The 21615-nt window shown below is 47.8% G+C and overlaps 1 protein-coding gene across 3 annotated transcripts in view; it reads right to left on the bottom strand.

Annotated features, from left to right (window-relative positions):
• Nucleotides 1–1101: 1101 nt before the first annotated feature.
• The window catches only part of FANK1 (fibronectin type III and ankyrin repeat domains 1), a 121744-nt gene continuing 101230 nt past the window's right edge, over nucleotides 1102–21615 (bottom strand). For all 3 annotated transcript variants that reach the window (XM_069566857.1, XM_069566856.1, XM_069566858.1), the window contains 9 exons: nucleotides 17875–17999; nucleotides 10308–10389; nucleotides 9045–9119; nucleotides 8197–8262; nucleotides 5043–5208; nucleotides 2181–2324; nucleotides 1589–1666; nucleotides 1454–1498; nucleotides 1102–1350 (listed from right to left, as the gene is read on the bottom strand). In XM_069566857.1, the coding sequence (XP_069422958.1) occupies nucleotides 1285–1350; nucleotides 1454–1498; nucleotides 1589–1666; nucleotides 2181–2324; nucleotides 5043–5208; nucleotides 8197–8262; nucleotides 9045–9119; nucleotides 10308–10389; nucleotides 17875–17999 (847 nt within the window). In that variant the 3' untranslated portion in view covers nucleotides 1102–1284. The remainder of the gene's footprint in view (nucleotides 1351–1453; nucleotides 1499–1588; nucleotides 1667–2180; nucleotides 2325–5042; nucleotides 5209–8196; nucleotides 8263–9044; nucleotides 9120–10307; nucleotides 10390–17874; nucleotides 18000–21615) is intronic.

The following is a 21615-nucleotide window of genomic DNA, read 5'->3' as shown; positions in this document are numbered from 1 at the left end:
ATCTAGAGGAGTAAGCATTTGTACGAAAGGTAGAACGCTAGTGAAACAGCTAAGAAGAGGACTGCATGAGACCCACGGTCCATGGGGTTCTCCAGGAAAGGATACTGGAGTGGGCTGCCATGCCCTCCTCCAGGGGATCTTCCCAACCCAGGGATTAAGCCCATGCCTCCTACACTGCGAGCAGGTTCTATACCACTGAGCCACCAGGGAAGCCCATTTATAGATAGTATGGAATGAAGCCGAAAATTGCCAACATCAATAAAATTGTGTGTTTTTGCCCCATGTGCTTCCCCCAAAGTTTTGGCACTTTTATTACCTGTAAGTTGGTCTTTCTCTGCAGAGAAGATTGCTGTCCTGGGCAGACCTCTGTAGCCTGTCTTCTCTCGGGGCCAAGTTAACCAGCTCGTCTCTCTGGAGACACGAAATGCATGTGGTCAGCTAGCTCCCTTCTTTGCCGATTTTAAGTGTGTCCGCTGAGTTCAAGCGCCAACACGTTTGTGTCTGAGCCCCCAAGCAGCACCTGTCCATTCCTGCTTGTGTCCGATCTGAGCGATCACCATCAGAACACTTTCTGCTCTGAGGACTCAGAGACATGAAACTCCTCCTTGGCAAAGCTGTCAACAGGCCAGCAGGGCAGGTCTTTCATCGCCACGGCCTGAGTCTATGCAAACACATCCTCAGACCGGGCTGTTCTAAAAAGACTCCTCTAACACCAGAAGCAGAGTCTTGAACTATGTATCTCGCACTTTGATGTGAGGCCAACAGCTCAGCAGAAAACTCTGCTCGTGGCCTCCTGGGCTTTCTGGAGGAGCATCCCTCCAGGAGGGAGCACCACCTGGCGATGCGGCTGCAAGGCCTTAGGCTGGGAGGGAAGGACAGAACTGCGAACACATGGAGGGGGGCGGGGCGGGAATTTCCACCGGCTCCCAGGGTGGCTCGGAGGGCAGACAGCTGGGAGGATGGGAGCGGGAAGAGGGAGACCAGTGTGTGGCTATGCATCTCCATCTCCGGGACCTAAATATTCTGTTTCACGTTTAACTCAAGTTCAGGAAAAAATCCTCATCCTGCAGACGCCCAGAGACAACACCACCGCCATGCATGTTTAGGTAAAAAGGTGTATTTCAAAGTGGGAACAGTTGTATGTTACAAAAGTCACTGTGAATCTTCAACTAAATAAGTAATCAAATGTATAGCCCTCAGAGAAACAGAATTCCTTCTCTCCAGTTCAAATCCCGCTTTGCTTTGTTTCACTGGGCTTTGAGAGGGAAGTAAGAGGTTCCCTGGTCAGCGAATAGATGACTTCTTCAGCATTTGCTTTCTTTTCCTTTCTTCTAATAGGGAGAGGACATTCTAGATAAACAAAAACAGGTGCATGTAATCCAAGAGTTGAGGTTTAAATTTTTTTTTTTAATGCTACAAAATTAGCCTCAACGGGCAGCAACAACATCCCAACCTGTCTGTCGAAAACTCTGGCCATTTCGAGGACACCTTTGCCGAACTGAAAGACAAAGCAAAAGAAAAATTCTTTCATGCCTCTGTTCCCTCCTCCCCTCCAGAGAAATCTTGAGATGGAGATGGAGTCACATACCTCATTTTTCACACTTGCGTCTGCCCCTCTGTCAAGAAGTAACTGGACTAATTCTTTGTGGTTATTCAGCACGGCCACCTAGAAAACAGGCCAACAGTGGGGTGTGAGCAGGAAGGGGATCTCGGTGCAGGCAGGTGCAGGACATCCACCAGCAACCCCCTCCAGAGGCAGAGCCGACAGGGGCCACCAGGGCCTTGCAGGATGGGCGTGTGGACCCCACTGCACAGCGCCAGCAAACACAGGGGAAATGGAAAGGAAATCTGCTTTCCTCCATGTGAGACAACACGTCCGAGGCCAGACCTGGACAGAGAACAGCACTCCTTTGTTCCGATCCCAAAATGGCCCCAGAGACTGGAGTTGGCAATGCTTCAAGAAATAGTTGTAGAAAGACTACAAAGATACTAGACTGGGCTCCCCCCAAAAAATGCCATGATGACATCACCATGTCTTAATTCACAAGCCAGTGGGGAATACATACGCCACCCAAACCTGATGCTTTTATGCAGCTGAGCTCAAAAGAAGGGCTCTTATGGGGCAGCTGTGACCTTAATCCCACACATCAAGCCAGGCTGCTATGTGGAGCAAGTCGTACCATGAGAGGGGTCTTCCCGTCTTTGTCCTTCACATTCACGTCTGCACCTGCATCAATCAGCAGAGAGGCAACTTCCTGGTTCCCCGAGACTGCAGAGACTCTCATGAGTGGGGTCCACCTGGAACCAGCATCGACAACGTCCACCTGCAGAACCACAGGGCGAATGGCTCTCAGCCCACTTTCTTGCCCTGCACATCACTCATGGGAAGCTTATAGAGCAATGTCTACTTGCCCAAATTCCCCCGATTTAGATAGCCGTCTTTCTAGACCTAGTGATTATCAGCTGGACTGTGCTGACTTTGTTCACATTTACGCAGCAAGCATCTGTGTTTGGGCCACTTTAAAGGGTGCAAACAGGCCCCAAGATGCTTCTCACCACCCATGAGCATCTTCATTTACACTGCCTTCAAAGGGAAAGAAGATGGGATAGAAAAATGAACATAATCCCCTTCTCCTTGGCCCCATGTGAGCTGCCTTATTTTCTCCTGCCTAACTTTCCTCTCCTGTTTTTATAGTTTCTGCTTCTTTTTTAAAGTATCTTTATAAGCAACTATAAGTGCCTTCTGGAACAAGAGAGGAATATAAACACCCACCCTGATATTTACCAATAGGTATTAATTTTAAGCAGAAGAATTACAAGTAAATACAAAGCAACCAGATCTCTGACATGAAGTCCAGCCTGAAAAATCAGCCAACCTAATGCCTTGTCCAAAACAAGAGTCTGCCAGCTAACAAGATGGGCCATTTCCCAATAACCTACACCAACATCTCACAATTTTGTGCTTTAAAAGACATTTTAAAATAAGGGAATGTAAATGTTGTCTCCTCCAATTCCGTGAAGACCTCATAATTCCATGAGGCATGATACAGAAGGAAATGTATGCATGTGCACACAGATGGATCCCTGGATGCACACAGACACACACACACACACACACACACACACACCTGATTCTGTTACAGAAGAATTACTCAAAGAAATCTATAGCTTCAGTAAAACATCAGACCAGAATAACAAACAAGGACCTGCCAGAAGAGCTTTAAGACCTTGCAGGTGATTTGTATGTTTGAGATTACCTTCTGCAACACCGTTAAGATTTGCAGCTCTTCCCCCTGCAAATAACAAATAACCTTTCTAGGCAGCAAGCTCTGTTATGGTTAAGTAATAATAAAATAATTGCCTGAAATTACAGGGTGCTGTATGCATTTTCATTGCACTCTTATGCACATTTTCTCTTTGGGTCCTGAAGGTGAAACAGGGGTAGCTATTTTTATTCCTGGTTTACACGTGTTTAAACCAAACCTCAGAAAAGTCAAACGGCCTTCCTGAGGTCACATGGCTCATTAAATGTAGAAATGGTTCCCCATGGAAATAAGTCACACTCAGTACAGATCATTCGATTCAAGAAGAGGTGGTGATGGATTTCCTCCCAGGCCCATCCCTCCATCGTGCTGAGATCATCTACCTGCCACTTGCCAGCCACACAGAAATCTTCAGTGGACACATTTATGGAGCTGCAGTTCTACAGAAAAAGATGGTATTCACCCCAAATGAGTATGTCCATAACTGAAGCACAGAGAGCCTACACTTCCAAAATTCCAGTATTTAAATGTCAGTGGCAGAGACCTGCCCTTCTTTCAGCAAAGGTCAACCATCGTTTTCAACTACAGATTCTTACTGGGTCCAAAGCATGAGCAAAACTCGCCATAAACCAAACAAGAGGAATGTGCCTGTCACTAGCACCCAAGGCAGGTGTGGGCCAGCCCTAACCACCAAGGCACGCAGGCTGATCCTTTTGACCTTTTGTGCATGTTTCTAAAACAAAGAAAACAAGAAATGTAATAAAAGGGATTTATCTTAATGACTGAGGTATTTTTCCTTCAAGGGGCCCTCGCACTCTATAACCAGTGAGATCCCACAGCTTAAGCCTTGCTTGCCCTCAGCCACACTTGAGACAGAAACTGAGCAAATCTACAGACATCTTCCAGGAGACCGAACTCTACTTCCAAGTTTATTTTCCAGGTCATCAGTTTACCGTCTCAAAACCCTGCCCCATCTGGCGCTCAGCATTAGGACAGCATTTTGTCCATCTTTCCTTATTTCCATGCCCTAATATTTTTATTTAACTTCTTTGAAGTCTTGAACAGAAGTTTTGAAAGTTTTCAGCAGTTACCGTAATTGAGCTAATTCTATTTGCCCAACTTCAAAATGTCTATAGATGTCCAAACAACTCTTCTACTTGCCAAGTAGGACTTGTACTTCCTGATGACTTGGAACCAGAAGCACCACCTGCTTCAAAGCAAAGACACAAGAGCTGGAATGCTCTCTTTTTGATATAGTGTTTGCCCTTTGGAAATTTTTTGTAATGATTCATCTTTAAAGCAAAGAATAAAAAATGATCTAATTCTAAAAGCAATAAGCTGCACTGTGGCTGTAAGAGTTCTGAACGTCTTGGTGTGTCCAGCACCTGTGACAGTATCTGGTGTGTGGTCAAGATACAATCAAGCTCTGTTGGCAGATGGAAAGAAGAGATAAATGAGGAAAAGAACAAACGAAGCAGAAGCAACATCAGGTCCAGCTCTGGACTCATTCAGCACAGTTTCCTTCCCCCCCCCCCGCCCCACACACAAATTGAACCTCCATGACAACCTGAAGCCTCACTATCGTAAAAATCCTATCAGGATCTTTTTGGTCCCAAGGCTTCAGGAACCTTCTTGCTCATCAGTCAGAGAACTTCCTCCAGCATTGCTCAGTTCAACTAATCAAAGGCATCCACATAAGGTCCTGCTTCCCCTGAACCCTGTGGAATAGCATCTGGGTTCCTAACTCCACGTGTGCAGTTGACGAGGAGGGTCCCATACCTCACAGCCGTCCCCTATCATCCACTCGATCACATTGCAGTGGCCTCCGTCTGCAGCCCAGTGCAGAGCTGTACAGCCTCCCAGGTCTCTAGTGTCCCAAGAAGCACCATGTCTTCGGAGATATTTCACAACATCCAGGTGTCCCGCGTAGCATGCGAGCATCAGGCTGCAACACACAGCAGAAGAAACATTTGGCTATTCAGTGCAGCTGCCGTGCTCAGGTTCATATTTAGCCTCCCTGGTTTAAACCTCAGAGAGGAATCCTAATTTGGGTGGAAGAGTCAAGAAAATTATACACATAACGTGTCTATCAACTAATAAATCGACTGTGGTATATCCATTCAATAGAATTCAGCCATAAAAAGGAAATGAAGTACTGAAACAGGCTACAATGTAGGTGCACCCTAAAACATTATGCGAAATAAAACCAGCCAGACACAAAAGGCCATATGTGTATTAATTCACTCATATTAAACGTCCAGAATAGATAAGTCCATAGAGACAGATTAGTGGTTTTCAGGGCTGGAGGGAGAGGAAATGGAGCATGACTGCTAATGAATTCAGAGCTTCCTTCTGGACTGATGGAAATCCTCTAGAATTATAGAATAATGGTGGTTGCACAACTTTGTTAATATATTTTTAAAGGCTGAATTGTACATTTTAGCAAAATTAATTTTATGGCATGTGAATTAAACCTCCAAAAAATGAATAATCACTGTAAATGAGTAGAATGTCAGATTTGAAAAATACCTACCAGTCCATGATGGTATTCAAAAGAGGAAAAGAAAAGAAAAAAAAAATCTCACTGGGCACTATTAGAGATAACCATTAAATGAAATCCTTACTCTAAATATTGGTACTTAAAAGAAAATAAACATTTTATTGTGCTTAAAATAAACATTTGTGTTGTGTTTATAGTATAAAATGAGTCCATCCTCAGTTGGTGAGGGAAAGCTCTGGTTAAAAGAAGACTACCAGCAAAATAAATATAGGACGAATGATGGAATTAGAAAATCACTTTTTGGCAAGTCCCAATTAAACATTGATTTAGGCAAGGATCGTGGTGGATGCTAAAATTTTTGTATGAAAGGTTAATGGAGAATAGGATATTCACATGGTACTGAATTCCTAGAACATAGATTATTTCCTAATTGCGATCGGAAACTATTATCTTTACAAAAGAAGGGTTTAGCTGTTATACCCTAACCAAAGGATCAGAACTAGAATATCCAGCTGTGGGACAACCTGCATCACAGCCCGGAAAACTGAAGTCACAACATTGACCCTGAGGTGCTCTTGCTAAAGATGTTAACCTGAATCAAATCAATTTGTTAAACCTAATTTTAACTTTATTAGGAACAACAAACAAGTTAAATGCCTCCTTCACACCTAGGAGACAGTTGAGCAGATCACAAAGATAGGACATCCTCTAAGATAGTTGATCCCATCTCCTCAAAAAGTCATTGCTAAAAAAAAAAAAAAAAAAAAAATTAGGACAAAAAGAGAGGATTAGTTCTCATGGACACACAGGTTTCGCCTTTAGTCTACTTATGAGAAGTATTATATTATGAAATTTCCTAATCAAGACACCTTTACCCTCCGACATGAGCCCCGTAGTTGGGATGGAAAAGACACATAAATGTCTTCACATAAAGACATGCAAATTGCTTTCTTTCTACCAGATTTTAGCAATAAGGCTATCCTCTGTAGCTGTCCAATTTCTCTCTGCTCTGGAAAAGTTCGAGGTTACTATCAGTACCTAGAAAATCTGAACAACCTCATTAGTAGAGCAGACAAACCACAGAACCTATTTTGGAGGTAATCTTTTTAATAAATTTTCCAGTTTATTATATAGATATGGGTTATTTCAGATGTTCTGCTTACTGTGTTGATTTTAATGGTTTAAATTTTCTCTAAAAAAGATTAAGTACCCATTTCAATGATTCAATCAAATCTACTTTAGACACAAACGTACCAATTTTTTCATGTTTAAATTTTCTGTTATGAGTCATTTCAGATTTCTAATTTTTTCCTCTGAGATTTATGAGAAATTGGTCCATTTTATTTCTCAACAATTTTTATTTTCTAATTAATTTATATTAAAAAAAATTTTTTTGGTACCTCTCAGCTTTTTCTTTTCTTTTTCCTTTTTATGGCACTATTATTTTTCTTCACATTCCAGGATGTCTGATTCTAGGTGAGTGACCACACGCCGCTGTGGTTTAGTTCCCAAATTACCTAAAAATTACTTGAAACACTACTGTTTAAATGTGTAAGTGATTGTTTCAGTGTTACTAAAATCTGTTGCTGCACTATGTCCAGAGGGCACAGCAGGCAGGCTTTCTGATTTGGGAAACTGATGTTCTCTTCATGGCCGACCAGGCCTGATCAGGGTCCTCTAGCTGCTCTTTACAGACCAGTTTGCAGCGCAGACCCCTTCACTCTGCATCTGCCACACAACCACAAGCTCCTTGAGCAAAGGCTTTGCATTTTGTTCACTGTTTTACCCAAGGGCCAAGCATGGTGAAGCCTGGCACATGGTAGTCATTCAATAACTATTGGCAGACTTGAAATAATTAACTAAACAACCACTAGCTTGATGATTAAGTCTTTCTAAAACATTCTCACATCACTATACGAACAAGCGTGTGAGTATCATGTTCTTTTCATAAACTTCTCCTGTGATGCACTCGGTCCTTCCACCTCAGGGAGGTTCTTCTCCAGCTGTATTGCCATGATTGTTCCTCACTCTAGAGGCACCTAAGACTTTCCGTTAACAGAGTTGGGCAAAATGCAGTGAGAGCCCTTAGGGAGGGGCCAAGTGTCACAGGCCCTTACAGCCAAATGCCCAGCACACAGCTGGAGATAACCATTTCAACATCCATCATTTACTGAGCACAGAGAGTGTGCTGGGCTCTGAGCTAAGGAGGGAAGACGCATTGTAATAGATATCCCCAGAATTACCCGGTTGAATGTAACAATAAGTAACAAATGAACAAGCCAGCTTTTGAGTCACCATCATTCCTTTGGTAACCTATCACGCCTCAGTAATGTCAAAAGAAACAAGAAAATATTGGGGCTAAGTCAAAAGCCCTCTGGGAGTAAGCTGAATAACACAAGCATGGCGACCACTTAGGGCAGGTTCCACACCTACCTGTCCTTGCCACTTCCATTCTGCAAATTCACATCTGTGCCGTGAGAAATGAGGATTTTCACAAGCCTAAACAAAACAAATTTCAGTATTGCTGGATAAGCAGTTTTGATGAGTAAGAACCCATGATAACTCAGGAAAAATGAACTATTTAAGACTTATCAAGGCAACACACTCTCCTCCATCTTCAGAGGCAGCTGGCTTTAAAAACCAGGTATTATTAAACTGGGAAATCACCTCTCCACACCAGCCCCTCCCAAAAAAAACCACAAGTTTTTGCCCTTTATGTGAATTATTTGAAAACAAAAAACTTCACCATATGAAACAAACCAGACTATCAAACTAACTCATTGTCACTTTAACAGCCATTTGAAATGTTTTCAAGTGTTAGCATTTAATGGAAATCCATGTTCTATTTCTTTCAAAATGGCATTTTAGTACTTAAAATATAAATATGATGGGAAAATATTAGTATTTATGCTTATCTCTGTGTAGAGAAAATGGAGTGTGTCAGTGGAAATTTTATCTGAGCAACCTATCAGAGAAGTTTGTTTTCCAGAATGAATAGCCCTCCCCTTTCCTTTATGAGGAAATTAACATTCTGATAACCAATTTCCCCAGAACATATAAAATACCTTGCAAAATGTCATTGAAATGGCTATCTCTCTTCCTTACCATGAGATTATACATTAGGTCCTCCCCTGCGTGTTGTCTGGTGTTATGATAAGAGCCACTGAGTTGGTGTTCAGCCCGCATGAGGCACAGTTTCGGAAAGAGAACCCCCACAGCCTTTCCCCTCCCAAGCAAGGGGCTCCACCCTTCACTAAGGGATGAGGAGGGAAGGGCCATACCTGGTGTATCCTCTCTGGGCAGCAACCATCAGGGCGGTGAAGCCAAATTTATTGGGAACATCAACCTTCACGTTGCTTGGGGAAAAACACAGAAGAGAAAGAGATTAACGTGCCTGCACCACTTCCTGTGGATTCACAGCTGACACCTCTTGCAGAGCACAGGTGGTTAGAATGGTTCATTTTCCCAAAAATTCCAATTCCGCCTGGGCCATTAAGTTGTTGTCTTAGACTGCCCTGTCTAATATGTTAAAGGATCCAAATTCACAAGGAAAGAGGAGGAAATTGCTGTAATTTCACTTGAAATAGGCATTTTCTCCAATGCAGAACCATTATGCAATTCGATAAAATCCTCCACCAAGAGCAGACCCCCCTAAACTATGGAGAGGACACAGTGTCTGCGCTGCATGCTCTCAGCTCCACCCGCCACACGAGCCTGGAATGAGGGAGAGCCACAGTTCTCCCTTGATCCCGTCTCACCTACTGGGAGTGAAGCTCTGCTGCTCAGAGAAAAAAGCCAAGCTCTTAAATAGCAGCTTGGAAGCTGTGGCTTTTTGCAGGAACCTTCTCTTCTCCAGCTTACAGAGCCTCAATTCAGAGATGACCTTTCTTCTAAGTGAAAGTTGCTCAGTCATGTCCAACTCTTTGTGACCCCATGGACTGTACAGTCCATGGAATTCTCCAGGCCAGAATACTGGAGTGGGTAGCGGCTCCCTTCTCCAGGGGACCTTCCCAACCGGGATCAAACCCAGGTCTCCCACATTGCAGGCAGATTCTTTACCAGCTGAGCCACAAGGGAAGCCCCATCTTCTAAGATGCTCAAAACTATCAATTCAAAAAGGGTCTGGGTAAGCTCGCCCCCTTTTCATTTGGGAAGCAGCTGCAGATAGCCCATCTGTGGCATTCACGGCCACCATTTCCCCTCTAGGGTTTTATCAGTCATTTGAATTAGAAACAGCTGATTGAGTGATTCCTTAATTTCATCAGGAATTAGACATGGGCAGTTAGGGGTGAAATTTGCCCAAATGCTATGGCATATAAGCAAGAATCAGAAGCTATTTCTGGGAAGAAAATGCGACACCCAGACTTGGCATTTCTGCCTTCAGTGTTCACTAAATAATAGCATTTATGTGGGGCTTTCTATGGTCGTCCTTACGAACCAGGCTGAACTCACACCAGTCATCTGAGATCGATTTTGGAGCCAGCTTTTAAGCACTGCTGTGAATTAAAACAGATCTAAGTTTGTAAAAGGCAGAGTTCTCTCACCCTCCTTGCAGGATGTGCACCAACAGATCTTCATCGTTCACGTTGACAGCTCTGTGCAAGTGTTCGCTACTTATGGGTTCTCCTGAAGAAAGCAGATGGAAGGTGGTCATCCAAAATAGAAAGAAAGGAGATACATTCCAGCTCTATTGCTCCTGCAGCCTCGAGTGGAAGTTCATGTTCACCTCTAAGAAGGCACTTGGCAACTTCGCTGAGTGTCTCTTACATGACATACTCCACTCCTCCTTTTACTGAAAAAAGATCTTGTTTTCACATATTAAGAGGAGAACATTTAGACTGTCCTAAAGGCTTGGGACGTTTTCAAGTTATAAAAGCACTGCTGTGTGGATGTTATTCTGATATTTGAAAAATAAACCTTCCAGATTTCTTAAGACTTCATAAACGTCTCTTACGAGCAAGGAAAACCTCCACCATCGTCACGACGGACTGGTTTTGTTTGCCAGGGAGTCACTAAGCCATGTGAACAACAAACAAGAAAAGACAGATGGTTTTAACATTGGGAACCCACCCTGCTAGTCCTTCCCTGGGAACATAACATCCACTTCGGGCTTGAGGGGGCAGAAGGGCTCATACCCAGAGAGGTGGGACATGGTGAGAAAGCCTCACAGTGGGGGCAAGCCTGCGAGTGGGGGAGAGCGGGGGGAGGGTCCTGAGAAACAGTAGAGGAGCAACGGGAGAAGAGAGGCCCTTTGTGTAGTGACTCCTCGTGGAAGAGAACGAGGCAGAGAACCACGTGAGACTGCAGAACCACGTGAAAGAAGCCGTCCAGCAGGACGTTTATTTCACGGCTTCACGTGTTTCAGCTTCCATGACTTTCTGCCTTTGTCGATGATTAAGTTTACGTGAAATAATACAAAGCACTAGAACAGCACCTGCACATTATTTAAGTGTCTTTAGCAGTAAGGAAAAAAAAAGTCCACATGCAGTACAGGGGACGTGGGTTCAGTCCCTGGCTGAGAAGGTCCCCTGGAGAAGGGAATGGCAACCCACTCCTGTATTCTTGCCGGGAGAATTCCATGGGCAGAGAAGGCTGGCGGGCTACAGTCCACAGACTTGCAGAGTCAGACATGACCAAGCACACATACTCTCGTGCAGGTAACAGTAACGGAGTGGCAGGTGCCCTGGCCCCAAGCAGAGTGCCTTTCCTTTTAGCCTGGTGTCCAACCTCCCACATGCAAGTAGCATCCTACCTGCCCCCACAGGCATCGAGCTGATAATCCCTGGCTTCAGTCATCTCAAGGGGCTCATTCATCTAACATGTCTAAGGGACTTAGTCATGTATGGATGGGAGAGTTGGACCATAAAGAAAGCTGAGTGCTGAAAATTGATGCTTCTGAACTGTGGTGCTGGAGAAGACTCTTGAGAGTCCCTTGGACTGCAAGGAGATCCTACCAGTCCATCCTAAAGGAAATCAGTCCTAAATATTCATTGGAAGGACTGATGCTGAAGCTGAAATTCCAATACTTTGGCCACCTGATGTGAAGAACTGACTCCTTAGAAAAGACCCTGATGCTGGGAAAGAGTGAAGGGGGGAAGAGAAGGGGACGACAGAGGATGAGATGGTTGGATGGCATCACCGACTCTATGGACATGAGTTTGAGCAAGCTCGTGGAGTTGGTGATGGACAGGGAGGCCTGGCAGGCTGCAGCCCATGGGGTGGCAAAGAGTTGGAGATGGCTGAGCGACTGAACTGAACTAAGTAACGTCCATCCCCGGTCTTCACTCTAGGGGGCACCGGAGAGAAAGAGACACACACAGGCTCCTCCCCTGTTCTTCATGCTGTGGGGCTTTCAGCTGTTATATTCTCAACTCTGAAAGAAAACATCCCCCGCAGCCGTCTTCTCACATCGCACATCAGGCTGCCTCCTGGGGCTCACCCCACAGCTTACCCTCCCTCTTACGTCCAGCCTGCAGAGGTCCCTGGTCCCCTGTGCTGGTGGAGAAGTGGTCCGGGGCAGCTCCCAGCACTGGAGCCCCTTTCCTGCCAGTTTGCCTGGACAAGTCTCCCTGAACAGAGTACAAGCCAGGAAACAGAAGGGCAGAGGAATGAGTGGATCCCTATCAGAGTGACCTTCAGCTGATACCCTTTCTTCTGTTCCGGTAAAATAAATTTAAGCCGAGTGAAAATCGTTCTTGAAACAACCATGTTGTCTGCTTGAGATTGCCAGCCTCCTTAAGATGTCTCAGCTACGTTATACTTCCTTGTCATCATCCCACATATAGTTTTAGACCCAGAGCCTTAAACAAAAGCAGCACGATAAGCCATCAGAAGGCAAGGCCCACAGCCGGCCCTGGCCTTTAGAGAGGGGTCATCTCTAGCCCCTTGGTTTCGGGAGGTGCGATGGGAGGGCTCCCCAGGGGACTTTTGGTGAAGTCTGGTGATATTGTGACTGGTTGTCACAACTTAAGGGTTGGTACTACTGGCATCTAGGGGCTGGAGGCAGGGATGCCTCTAAACACTCTGCAGACCAGGGTAACTCCACAGCCTGAATTATCCAGCCCCAGATTCCAACAGTGCAGTGGCTGAGTTGGACACTAGAGTTGGACGGACTTAAAATGATCTATCCTTTAGTGAGCAAACAAAACCCAAAGTTCCCTTTCCCTCTCCCTTCCTGGAAAGGAGAAGGAAGGTGTCGTAGGTAAGTCCGTTACTGCACCAAAGACCCCACCCCTGTGAATCGCAAACTTCAATTGCCACTAAAAACACAAAAATACATGATTTGAATGGAATAGTTTAGAGGAACATAGGAATTATGATAGTCACTCAGTTGTGGCCCAACTCTTTGCGACCCCATGGACTGTAGCCCGCCAAGGCTCCTCTGTCCATGGAATTCTCCAGGCAAGAGCGCTGGGGCGGGTTGCCATTGCCTTCTCCAAAATTATCTAGAACATAGGAAGCTCATCCTATTTCTACTGAATTTTAAAGTACGGTATCCTAACTCGATCCTATTAACTGAATCTAGGACTTTACATGATGCATTTAGATTCTCCTTCAGACCACAGACCAGGACAAGAAAGGCTGAGGGAGTCATCCAAGGAAGGAGTGTGGGGCTTGACTAGATGCTGACGTAGCTGACCAGTCCACTGTAGGCTTCCACTCTTACTAAACATTGGGTACAAGCAGACACCTTAAATACACATCTATGAACCCCAACTCCTGCCAAGTGTGAAGTGAAAGGGGAGGCCTAAAGCTTAGAAGCCTTTAGAAACGTGTTGATTTCTTGGAATGTGAAGGGAAGTCCGAAAAGCACACACAGCGCCCAGCACAGTGCCGCCTGACCACTTCTAGCCCACGCCGCCCCTCTTCTCTGCCCCAGCACACCTCTCCTCGTGCAGGCCCTCCCCTTCCCAGCCAAGGAGCTCTGCAGCAGGCAAATATCAGAAAATGAAGGAAGTTCATTTCACGCTTAGAAGCTTGAGGACCACGCATAGCAGATACCAGGGTATCATGATATTAGGATGTAATTTAAATAAATGTCCCTGGAGGCTCAGACGGTAAAGAATCTGCCTGCAATGCAGGAGACCCAGGTTTGATCCCTGGGTTGGAAAGATCCCCTGGAGAAGGAAATGGCAATCCACTCCAGTATTCTTGCCTGGAGAATCCCACGGGTAGAGGAGCCTGGTGGGCTACAGTCCATGGGGTCGCAAAGAGTCGGACACAACTCAGCAGCTAACACAACACACTGCCTGTCCTGGCTTCTGTAACGGGTCATCAGCGCCCTCTGAACTCATTCTGAGAACAAAGGGACACCTCATGGAAGAGAAGGAAAACAACAGAATTGCTCACCACACCCTGCTCGCTGAGCTCCAGCAAAAGGAAGCAGTAACTGTCATCAGGGATGGAAGTTCTGTCTCAGCATTAACTCACTGACCCTCTCAGAGCCCTGCTGGGAAGGCAAAGAGGTACCGAGTGTGACCACCAGCCCTGACAGGGACCACCAAGGCTTGAAAGGTAGCTCTGGTTACAGGAATTGACTGAGAAACAGGAAAGAAATGCAAAGACTCTTGTTTGCAGGGCAGAGCAGCTCCTCCCATCTTACTCTAGGCAGGAGTCGTGAAGAACAGAGGAAATTCCAGGGTGAGCAGAATGTTTCAGGCCCCCGCCCCCAAGCCCTTTAAGACACCCTGGGTCTGGCCCAAGGGACCTGCTGTCAGTACGTGCAACGGAACACGACAAAGGCAGGCTTTGCATCTGTGGGTCTGTTTCTCTGATGTTGACCCGGGTGTCGCAATTCCAAATACTGAACTGATGCTGCCGGTGGTGAAGACACTTGTGTTAGAGCACCCACGTGTGTTAGATGGGTGGCACTGGTCAGGTGGGACCTCGGGAGGGGACACCTGGCCAAGAGGAGGAGGGGACAGAGAAGTGTTTGGGAAGCCTCAGCTCACGTTCTCTAGGAGGGTCATTAAGCTGCAGATCCCCCAGCAGATATTGAAGCGGCGTGATAACACCTTTCTTGGTGGAATTTAAGTCTCTATTAAAAACAGTGAATAAATGATGAGCTCATTGGGGAAAATATTTGCCAATTAAGAAGCAGCAGCTGTTTTTCTTTCTTTTTAAGGGCCCAACTGATTAAAATGGCATGCCTCATTTAAGCAAGAATCTCCGGTACTTTACCTGGGGAAGGAAAAAAAAAAAGGCTGAGCATCCTTTATTCAAACAAAGTACATGCTTTTGTGATTCATTAAAACACTTTCAAACCGAATGCAAATTATCAACCCACAGAAGCATTCTCGCTTGTTTTATATAATGTGCACATTTTTAATTCTTTGGTTAGCATGATCTGCCTCCTTAGGAGAATTTGCTTTGTATATTATAGTAACAGCCTAAGCGAGCAGCAGCCAGCCAGAAGGAAGAGGTACACAGATCCTTCCCACCCAGGAGAGGGCCCTGAGGTCTGGCACGCGTCCTGGAGGCAGGTACATCCACTGTGACCCAGCACCTGGCTCCCAGGGCGTCACCAGGAGCCTCTTCTCCAGCCCACCCTCATCCCTGCAGGAGGCCTTGTCTCTTGATCCGTGGAAGCCGAGGACTGCAGTGACAAAGGCTTTGGACCACCAGACCAGTTATCCACGGCTGCCTCTCCAAAGTCCACTCGGCAAGGAGAAGGCACACCGGGCTTGCAGGCGCCACCACTGTCAGCTGACATACCAAGAGCTATGGTGGGAGGGGGGTCTTCTGTCTTTCTAGAACTCCAGGTGGTACCCTGACTCCCCGTAACCTCTGGCCACAAGGTCCAGGAGCCCCTGCCCTGGCTTCGGTGGGATACTAAGGATGCCAGTGGCCACCAGAGGCCTCTCTGCGCCCGGTTCCACTCACCTGGCAGGTTCAGGGGCATCTCCCCAACCAGTGGGAACCAGACCCACCTCCTGAGACGCAGGAAAGAAAGCTGAGCCAGTCAGAGCATCTCTTCCTCCTCCCGGGTCCATCTCGGGGCATTCTGTTCACTATCTGCCCACGCGCGTCTTAAGTCTTCTATAATTAGACGTGACTAACCCATCACCCTCGCCCTTCAGCACACAGTAGGTGGAGGCCAGGAAAGACGAATGACTATGTAAAATAAGAGGCAATGGAGTGTTGCTAGAGGCGGGGAGACCCTGAGACACGGCTCTGTGCTGGGGGAGGACCTGAGTGCCCGGCAGGCCAGGGGCAGCCCCATAAGGACCCACCTGGAGCAGAGCTCTGCCCCTGGAGGGGACGCGGTAGGCCCAGGAGTGGAGGGGAGGGCACCCCAGGACGCAGGAGGGGAGCCCCCAGAGGGCTGCAGGGAGCTGAGCGTTGGCCTGGGGGAGCCGCCTGCCCCAAAGCGGGCCTCCGGAGCCTCTCTTTACCCGGTGGGCTCCCTTCGCCCATGTTTCTCCTCTCTGCTCTCCTCCCTTCTCTATGCCTTCCCCAAGCGCACAAAGAGCTGCCTTTTCTTTCCCCTGTTGACTCCAGGAGTCAACAGCTTCCACAGAAAGGCAAGTGCGTTCATCCTCTCCAGCTTCAGGGCCAAGCCATCTTTTCTGACCAGCATCTTCGGAATTGACCATTTCACGTCAGAAGCCTTCTCTGAAACTGTATTTCTTCCCAATCAGCTGAGCACCATTTAGGGGGTGTACACGATGTCGCCACTCTCAGCTTTAACTAAATTCTCAGCTTGCTAAACTGAGATTCAACCCCCTAATGGCCCCCATGCAATGGAAGCTGTTATGAACCAACTCAAAATCTGAATGATCTTTCCTGCACATGAAAACTTCCATGAGTAAAGGCCTTACAGACACAACTGAAACTCTCTGAAAACATATACACCCGTATTCAAGCCAAATGCTACACCGAATGAAACTTGAAAATAACATTTAACTCACAAGAGGTGGATTCCCTTTATGCAACCGAGAAAAAGGTTTGTCTGTGTTTTCAGTGGGTGGGCCGGGAAGAACACTTCTGACCGTTTTAATCTTCACAGCATTCTGGTTCAAAGATGTCACTGCGTTACACACACACGTTCAAGATGCTTTAAAATACCGATCACAGGGTTTCCCTGGTGGCTCTGTAGTGAAGGATCAGCCTGCTAGTGCAGGGGAAAGTGAAAGTCGCTCAGTCGTGTCCAACTCTTTGCGACCCAAAGAGTCTATGCAGTCTATGGAATTCTCTGGGCCAGAACACTGGAGTGGTTAGCCTTTCCCTTCTCCAGGGGATCTTCCCAACCCAGGGATCGAACCCAGGTCCCCCACATTGCAGGCGGATTCTTTACCAGATGAGCCACCAGGGAAGCCCAGCCAGGGGGCACAGGTTCGATCCTGGGTCTGGGAAGATCCCACAGGCCTCGGGGCAACGAGGCCCATGAACCACAACTACTGAGCCTGTGCTCTAGAACCCAGGAGCCGCAACTACAGAAGTCTGTGCGCTCTAGAACCTGTGTGTGCTTTGCAGCAAGAGAAGCCACCGCAATGAGAAGCCCGTTACGGCAATGAAGAGTCACCCCACTCAGTGCACCTAGAGAAAGCCCATGCAAATCAATGAGGACCCAGCACAGCCAAAAATAAACAAACCTTTAAAAGAGAAAGTATGATCACAGAAAATATTTGCACTCCTAAATCGGCCTCTCACCCCTCCCCCACTGTGTCTCCACCCACGGCATCCCCAGGAACCAGGTTTATGCGTCCAGTCATGACGATACACTGACGTTGTCTCAAAGGGACAAAATGCCAAACGGATTTCTCCCCTGAGGTCACCCAGGCGGGCAGCCTGCTTCTCGGCCTGGGAACCCTTGGGGCAGCCCACACGCCCCACGGCTCGTTTCCTAAGAAAGGTGACTGCATCCTTTTTTTTCCTGAATGTGCGCTCCCAGGGTAGTGCCAGCCGACACAAAAACAGGTCTCACTTTTGTCTGAGCATAACGCGACTTCCCTTGTGGGATGGCCAGGCCCGGACAGCGAACAATGTTATCACAGCGTTCAAAAACGGAGCAGTTTCTGCGACCGGTCAGGCCGAGCAGAAAGCAGAGTCTTCCCCTTCATGCTGGCCGGGCACCATTAGACAAATGGGCTCCGAGTTCTGAATACTCACGGGTTGTGGATACCGAGACCACCGGGCTGTACGCATACTCTCCGGAGGGGCTGGTGACCTTCAGCCGAAATCGGTACAGGGTCCGCGGTTCCAGGCCTTCCACCACATGCTTGGTCGCGTAGCCCCTAGACGGGAGGGAGACCCGCGGTGAAGACAGCAGGTCATGGAGGCTGTGTCCTCCAGAGCTACCAGAAGGGTGGCTGGAAGGGTTTCTGAGCACTGACTACCCCCAGGATGGAGCTCACCTGGAAGGCCAGCCGTCTCTCACCTTGGGCTGAACTCTTGGGTACAAAGGACAAACCAGGCGTCCGCTCCTGCCCCCCAGGTGTCCTCCACCCCAGTCTCCTTCCTGCAGGCAGACACACAGCTGGCACGTGACTGTGCAGAGAAAGTCCCCTACACGAGAACCTTCAAGCTGTGAACTTGCAAAGATGTGAACGTGTGCTAATGTGTCCCATCATGCCAGTTGTTAGTTCACGTGTCTGGCGTACATTGTCACATGTATGCACGCTCGACAAGAGGCTGTGCTTTTGTGTGCTCTTGTTTGCGGAGTTGTGTATCATTTACGTGACAAGCGTGACAAACCTGTTACGGTACTAGAGAGCCAGTTGTGCTGGTTGAGCACCGAGGCTAACTTTGCTGGACTCACAAAGTGGACTGACCGACTCCCTGCCCCTGCAGGGAGAGGACATGAGGAAGAAGAGAGTGTGAGGAAGGAGGGGACGACGTGAGGAGGGAGCAGCTGGGGAGACGGGCGTCCAGGAACGGTGTGCTCATCACGCCCCGCGATCCGTCTCAGCTGGGAAACGTTTGCGGGAAGTGGGTGCTGAGCGCTTGGAGGACAGAAAGCTGGCCAGAGGCTGCGACGGAAACCTGTAGGCCTCCTGAGGCAAGGGTGGGGATCAGAGCATTTGGAGCCGCAAAACGAGCCCCGGAAAAGGCAGGCGGGCCCTGCTGCCGGCTCAGGACTCAGAGAAGGTGCTGGGAGGCAGGGCCAGGGGCCTGTGTGTCTGACTTGCCACGCTTTCTAGGACGCCAGGTCTCCAAAAGCCCACAGACTTGTATGTCATCCCAGCGGTGCTCCCGACCTCGAGCTGCCCACGGATGCCCCCTGCTATCCTCCTCCTCTCACATCCCGTGCCTGGTCCACCAGCAAAAGTTTTCAAAATGGTCTTTAAAAAACCTGAATTCACCACTCTGTCGTCTCCCACCTAAATTATTACAGACGCTCCCTGCTGTTGCCGCCTCGGCTCCTCCCTCAGCAGCCAGAGTAGCCCTCCCGGGGCGAGACCACCATGCCCTCCACGGTTTATGGGGGCCCAGAGGCTTCTCCCCTGGCAGAGGGGCAGCCCCCAGGACACCGGGGGTCTCCTCCCTGGCCCAGCCCCTGTCACCCCTCTCATTCACTCCACTGCTCAGCGTTTCTGGAACTCCAGGCATTTTCACCAGCTGTGTCTTCTGCCCGGGACGTTCTTCCAGACACTCACAGATACCCCTCCCTTGCTCCTTCATACGGATGTCACCTGCTCAGCGAAGCCTTCACCTCCATGCCAAGCCCCCGGCTTCTCCTCCTCAGTACTCACCACCATCCGACACACTCTGTATTTTCACTTCTGCCCCTTCCTTACCATTCATCTTCCTCATCACAAGGGAGGAATTAGGATCTGTTTGTCCAGTGCGGTATCCCCAGCAACCAGAACAATGTCTGGCACATAGTAGGTGCTGATTGAATGAATGAATGAAATGCATGATAGGGGAAACGACTATTAGAGGAATTTAGAGGGGTAGATAATAGGAGAGCAAAAGGAACATCTCAGTCAAGACAGAACCTGGCTTGGGTGGAGCGAAGGATGGAGCAGGGTGGGAGGGAAGATTGTTCTGAACAGGGAAAATAGCTGAACACACGTGCAAGAAAATTCAAGGCGTCATCCAAGGACGTGAAGCAGCTTTCACTGGACGGTTCGTGCTCAGAAATAAGAGACAGGAAGAAAGACAGGCGGTGGGCAAACTGAAGAGCATCCAATGTTAGTCTGTGGGAGTCTGACCTTCATCCTGCAAGCAATGGAAACGCATTGCAGGCAACGTGACAAGAGGAAGGTTAAAAAAGAAAATGTGGGATTTGGACAATTACACAGCAACTAAAAGGGATGTGGACAATTACATCAGCCGCTGTGGACAGCTGTAGGACCTGGGAACTCAGCAGTGACAACTCAGAAAACAGATCCTCCTTGCAGCCTCGCAAGGGACATGCTGGAGTTGAACAAAAGAAAGCACAGAAAGGATGTGCAGAGGGAGAACTCACAAAAGCTAGATCACGGGCTGTGAGAAGGAGCGCCAGCATCGACCCTAGACTGGCTAGTGGGGCAGAACAGAAAGCGACGGGTCAAAACGAAGTTCTTAAATCCACACGCCCAAGGTCAGGTAGTCTAGATCGCCGCTTTTTTAAAGAAAGGCATTTCCTAGTTTTAACGACGATATACCCAGGGGGAAAGGGATGGAACCAAGAAAAGGTCAAGATTAACACGGTCGCACTCTGCCACCTAGCGTCAAGGCTTGTGCTAATCCTCTGCGATAGCTTGAGCGTCTCACAATGGTGGCTCAGGGTTGGGGGTCTGAAGGCCTCCGGGACAGGTCCTGAAACACCAGGCAACCAACCAGCTGAGCTTCCAGGCCAGGCAGCACTCAGATCTCTGAGAAACCCAGGCTGGAGGCCAGTGGACCTGACTGCTCACCCAGCACAGGAGAAATGGAGGCGGGAAGTAAAGGAGCCCCTAGGAGAGTCCCACCTGACGTCTCCAAGCTCGGCTCACGGTACCAAGAGAGACAGCAGGAAAGAAATTGAATCTTTTTCTCTATATATAGGGATACTTATTATATCATCATTCATGCTTTGGGGTGGATTTGCTTTTTTCAGGTACGTGCATGCATTTTTTTTTTCTAGGTACAAAGAATCATTCATCAAATCGCAAGGATACCATGGTTAGGTTTTGTACCCTCAGCACAATGCCACCTTGAGTGAAGTCCAGCCAAGCGCTGGAACTGTTCTGCATCACGACCTTAACATCCCCAGGATGGTGACTCTGCCCTACAGCTTTCCCTGATGTCCCCACTGGGGAAAGTGTGAGAGGTTCGCAGGATTGCTCTGTACGATTTCTCACAGCCAGATGTGAAGCTGCCATTATGTCAAAATTAAAAGTTACATATAAAACCAACTGGTACCTCATTTTCAGTCTTATTCCTAAAACACAAGTCATTTTACAAGTAGTAGAGCTGGCAAAGGAAGAAATAAGGATTGAAGTAAAAGCTAAGGCGGTGGGGGGGGGGGGGGACAAATGACTTCTTGATACAAGTATTTTGAGGGCCTCCTGTGTGCTGACACTGTCTGGAGCTGGGGAGAAAGCCTGAAGCAAAGCAGGAATCTTACCTGCCTCTCATGGAGTTTAGATGCTGGGGTGCAGGGAGACAGAAAATGAAGAGACCAATGGCAAAGTGACTCCAGCAGAGCCAGACATCACGAGAAAATGAAACCTGGTCACAGCAGAGAGGAGAGCGGGCTGGAGGGATGGCTACCTCGGGGGGCCTCTTGAGGAGGGGCCAGTATTTGGTATGACACGTGCGTGGTGTGGAGGAACCAGCTGTGTTAAAAACAGAAGGAGCACTTCTCCGGTGGCGGAGTGGATAAGAGCTCGCCTGCCAAAGCAGAGGACATGGGTTCGATCCCTGGTCCCAGAAGATTCCACA

The sequence above is a fragment of the Ovis canadensis genome, chromosome 22 (assembly GCF_042477335.2).
Source record: "Ovis canadensis isolate MfBH-ARS-UI-01 breed Bighorn chromosome 22, ARS-UI_OviCan_v2, whole genome shotgun sequence".
NCBI classification, from domain to species: domain Eukaryota; kingdom Metazoa; phylum Chordata; class Mammalia; order Artiodactyla; family Bovidae; genus Ovis; species Ovis canadensis.
Note: the sequence above shows the minus strand (reverse complement) of the source record. Positions and strands in the feature narration are given on the sequence as shown.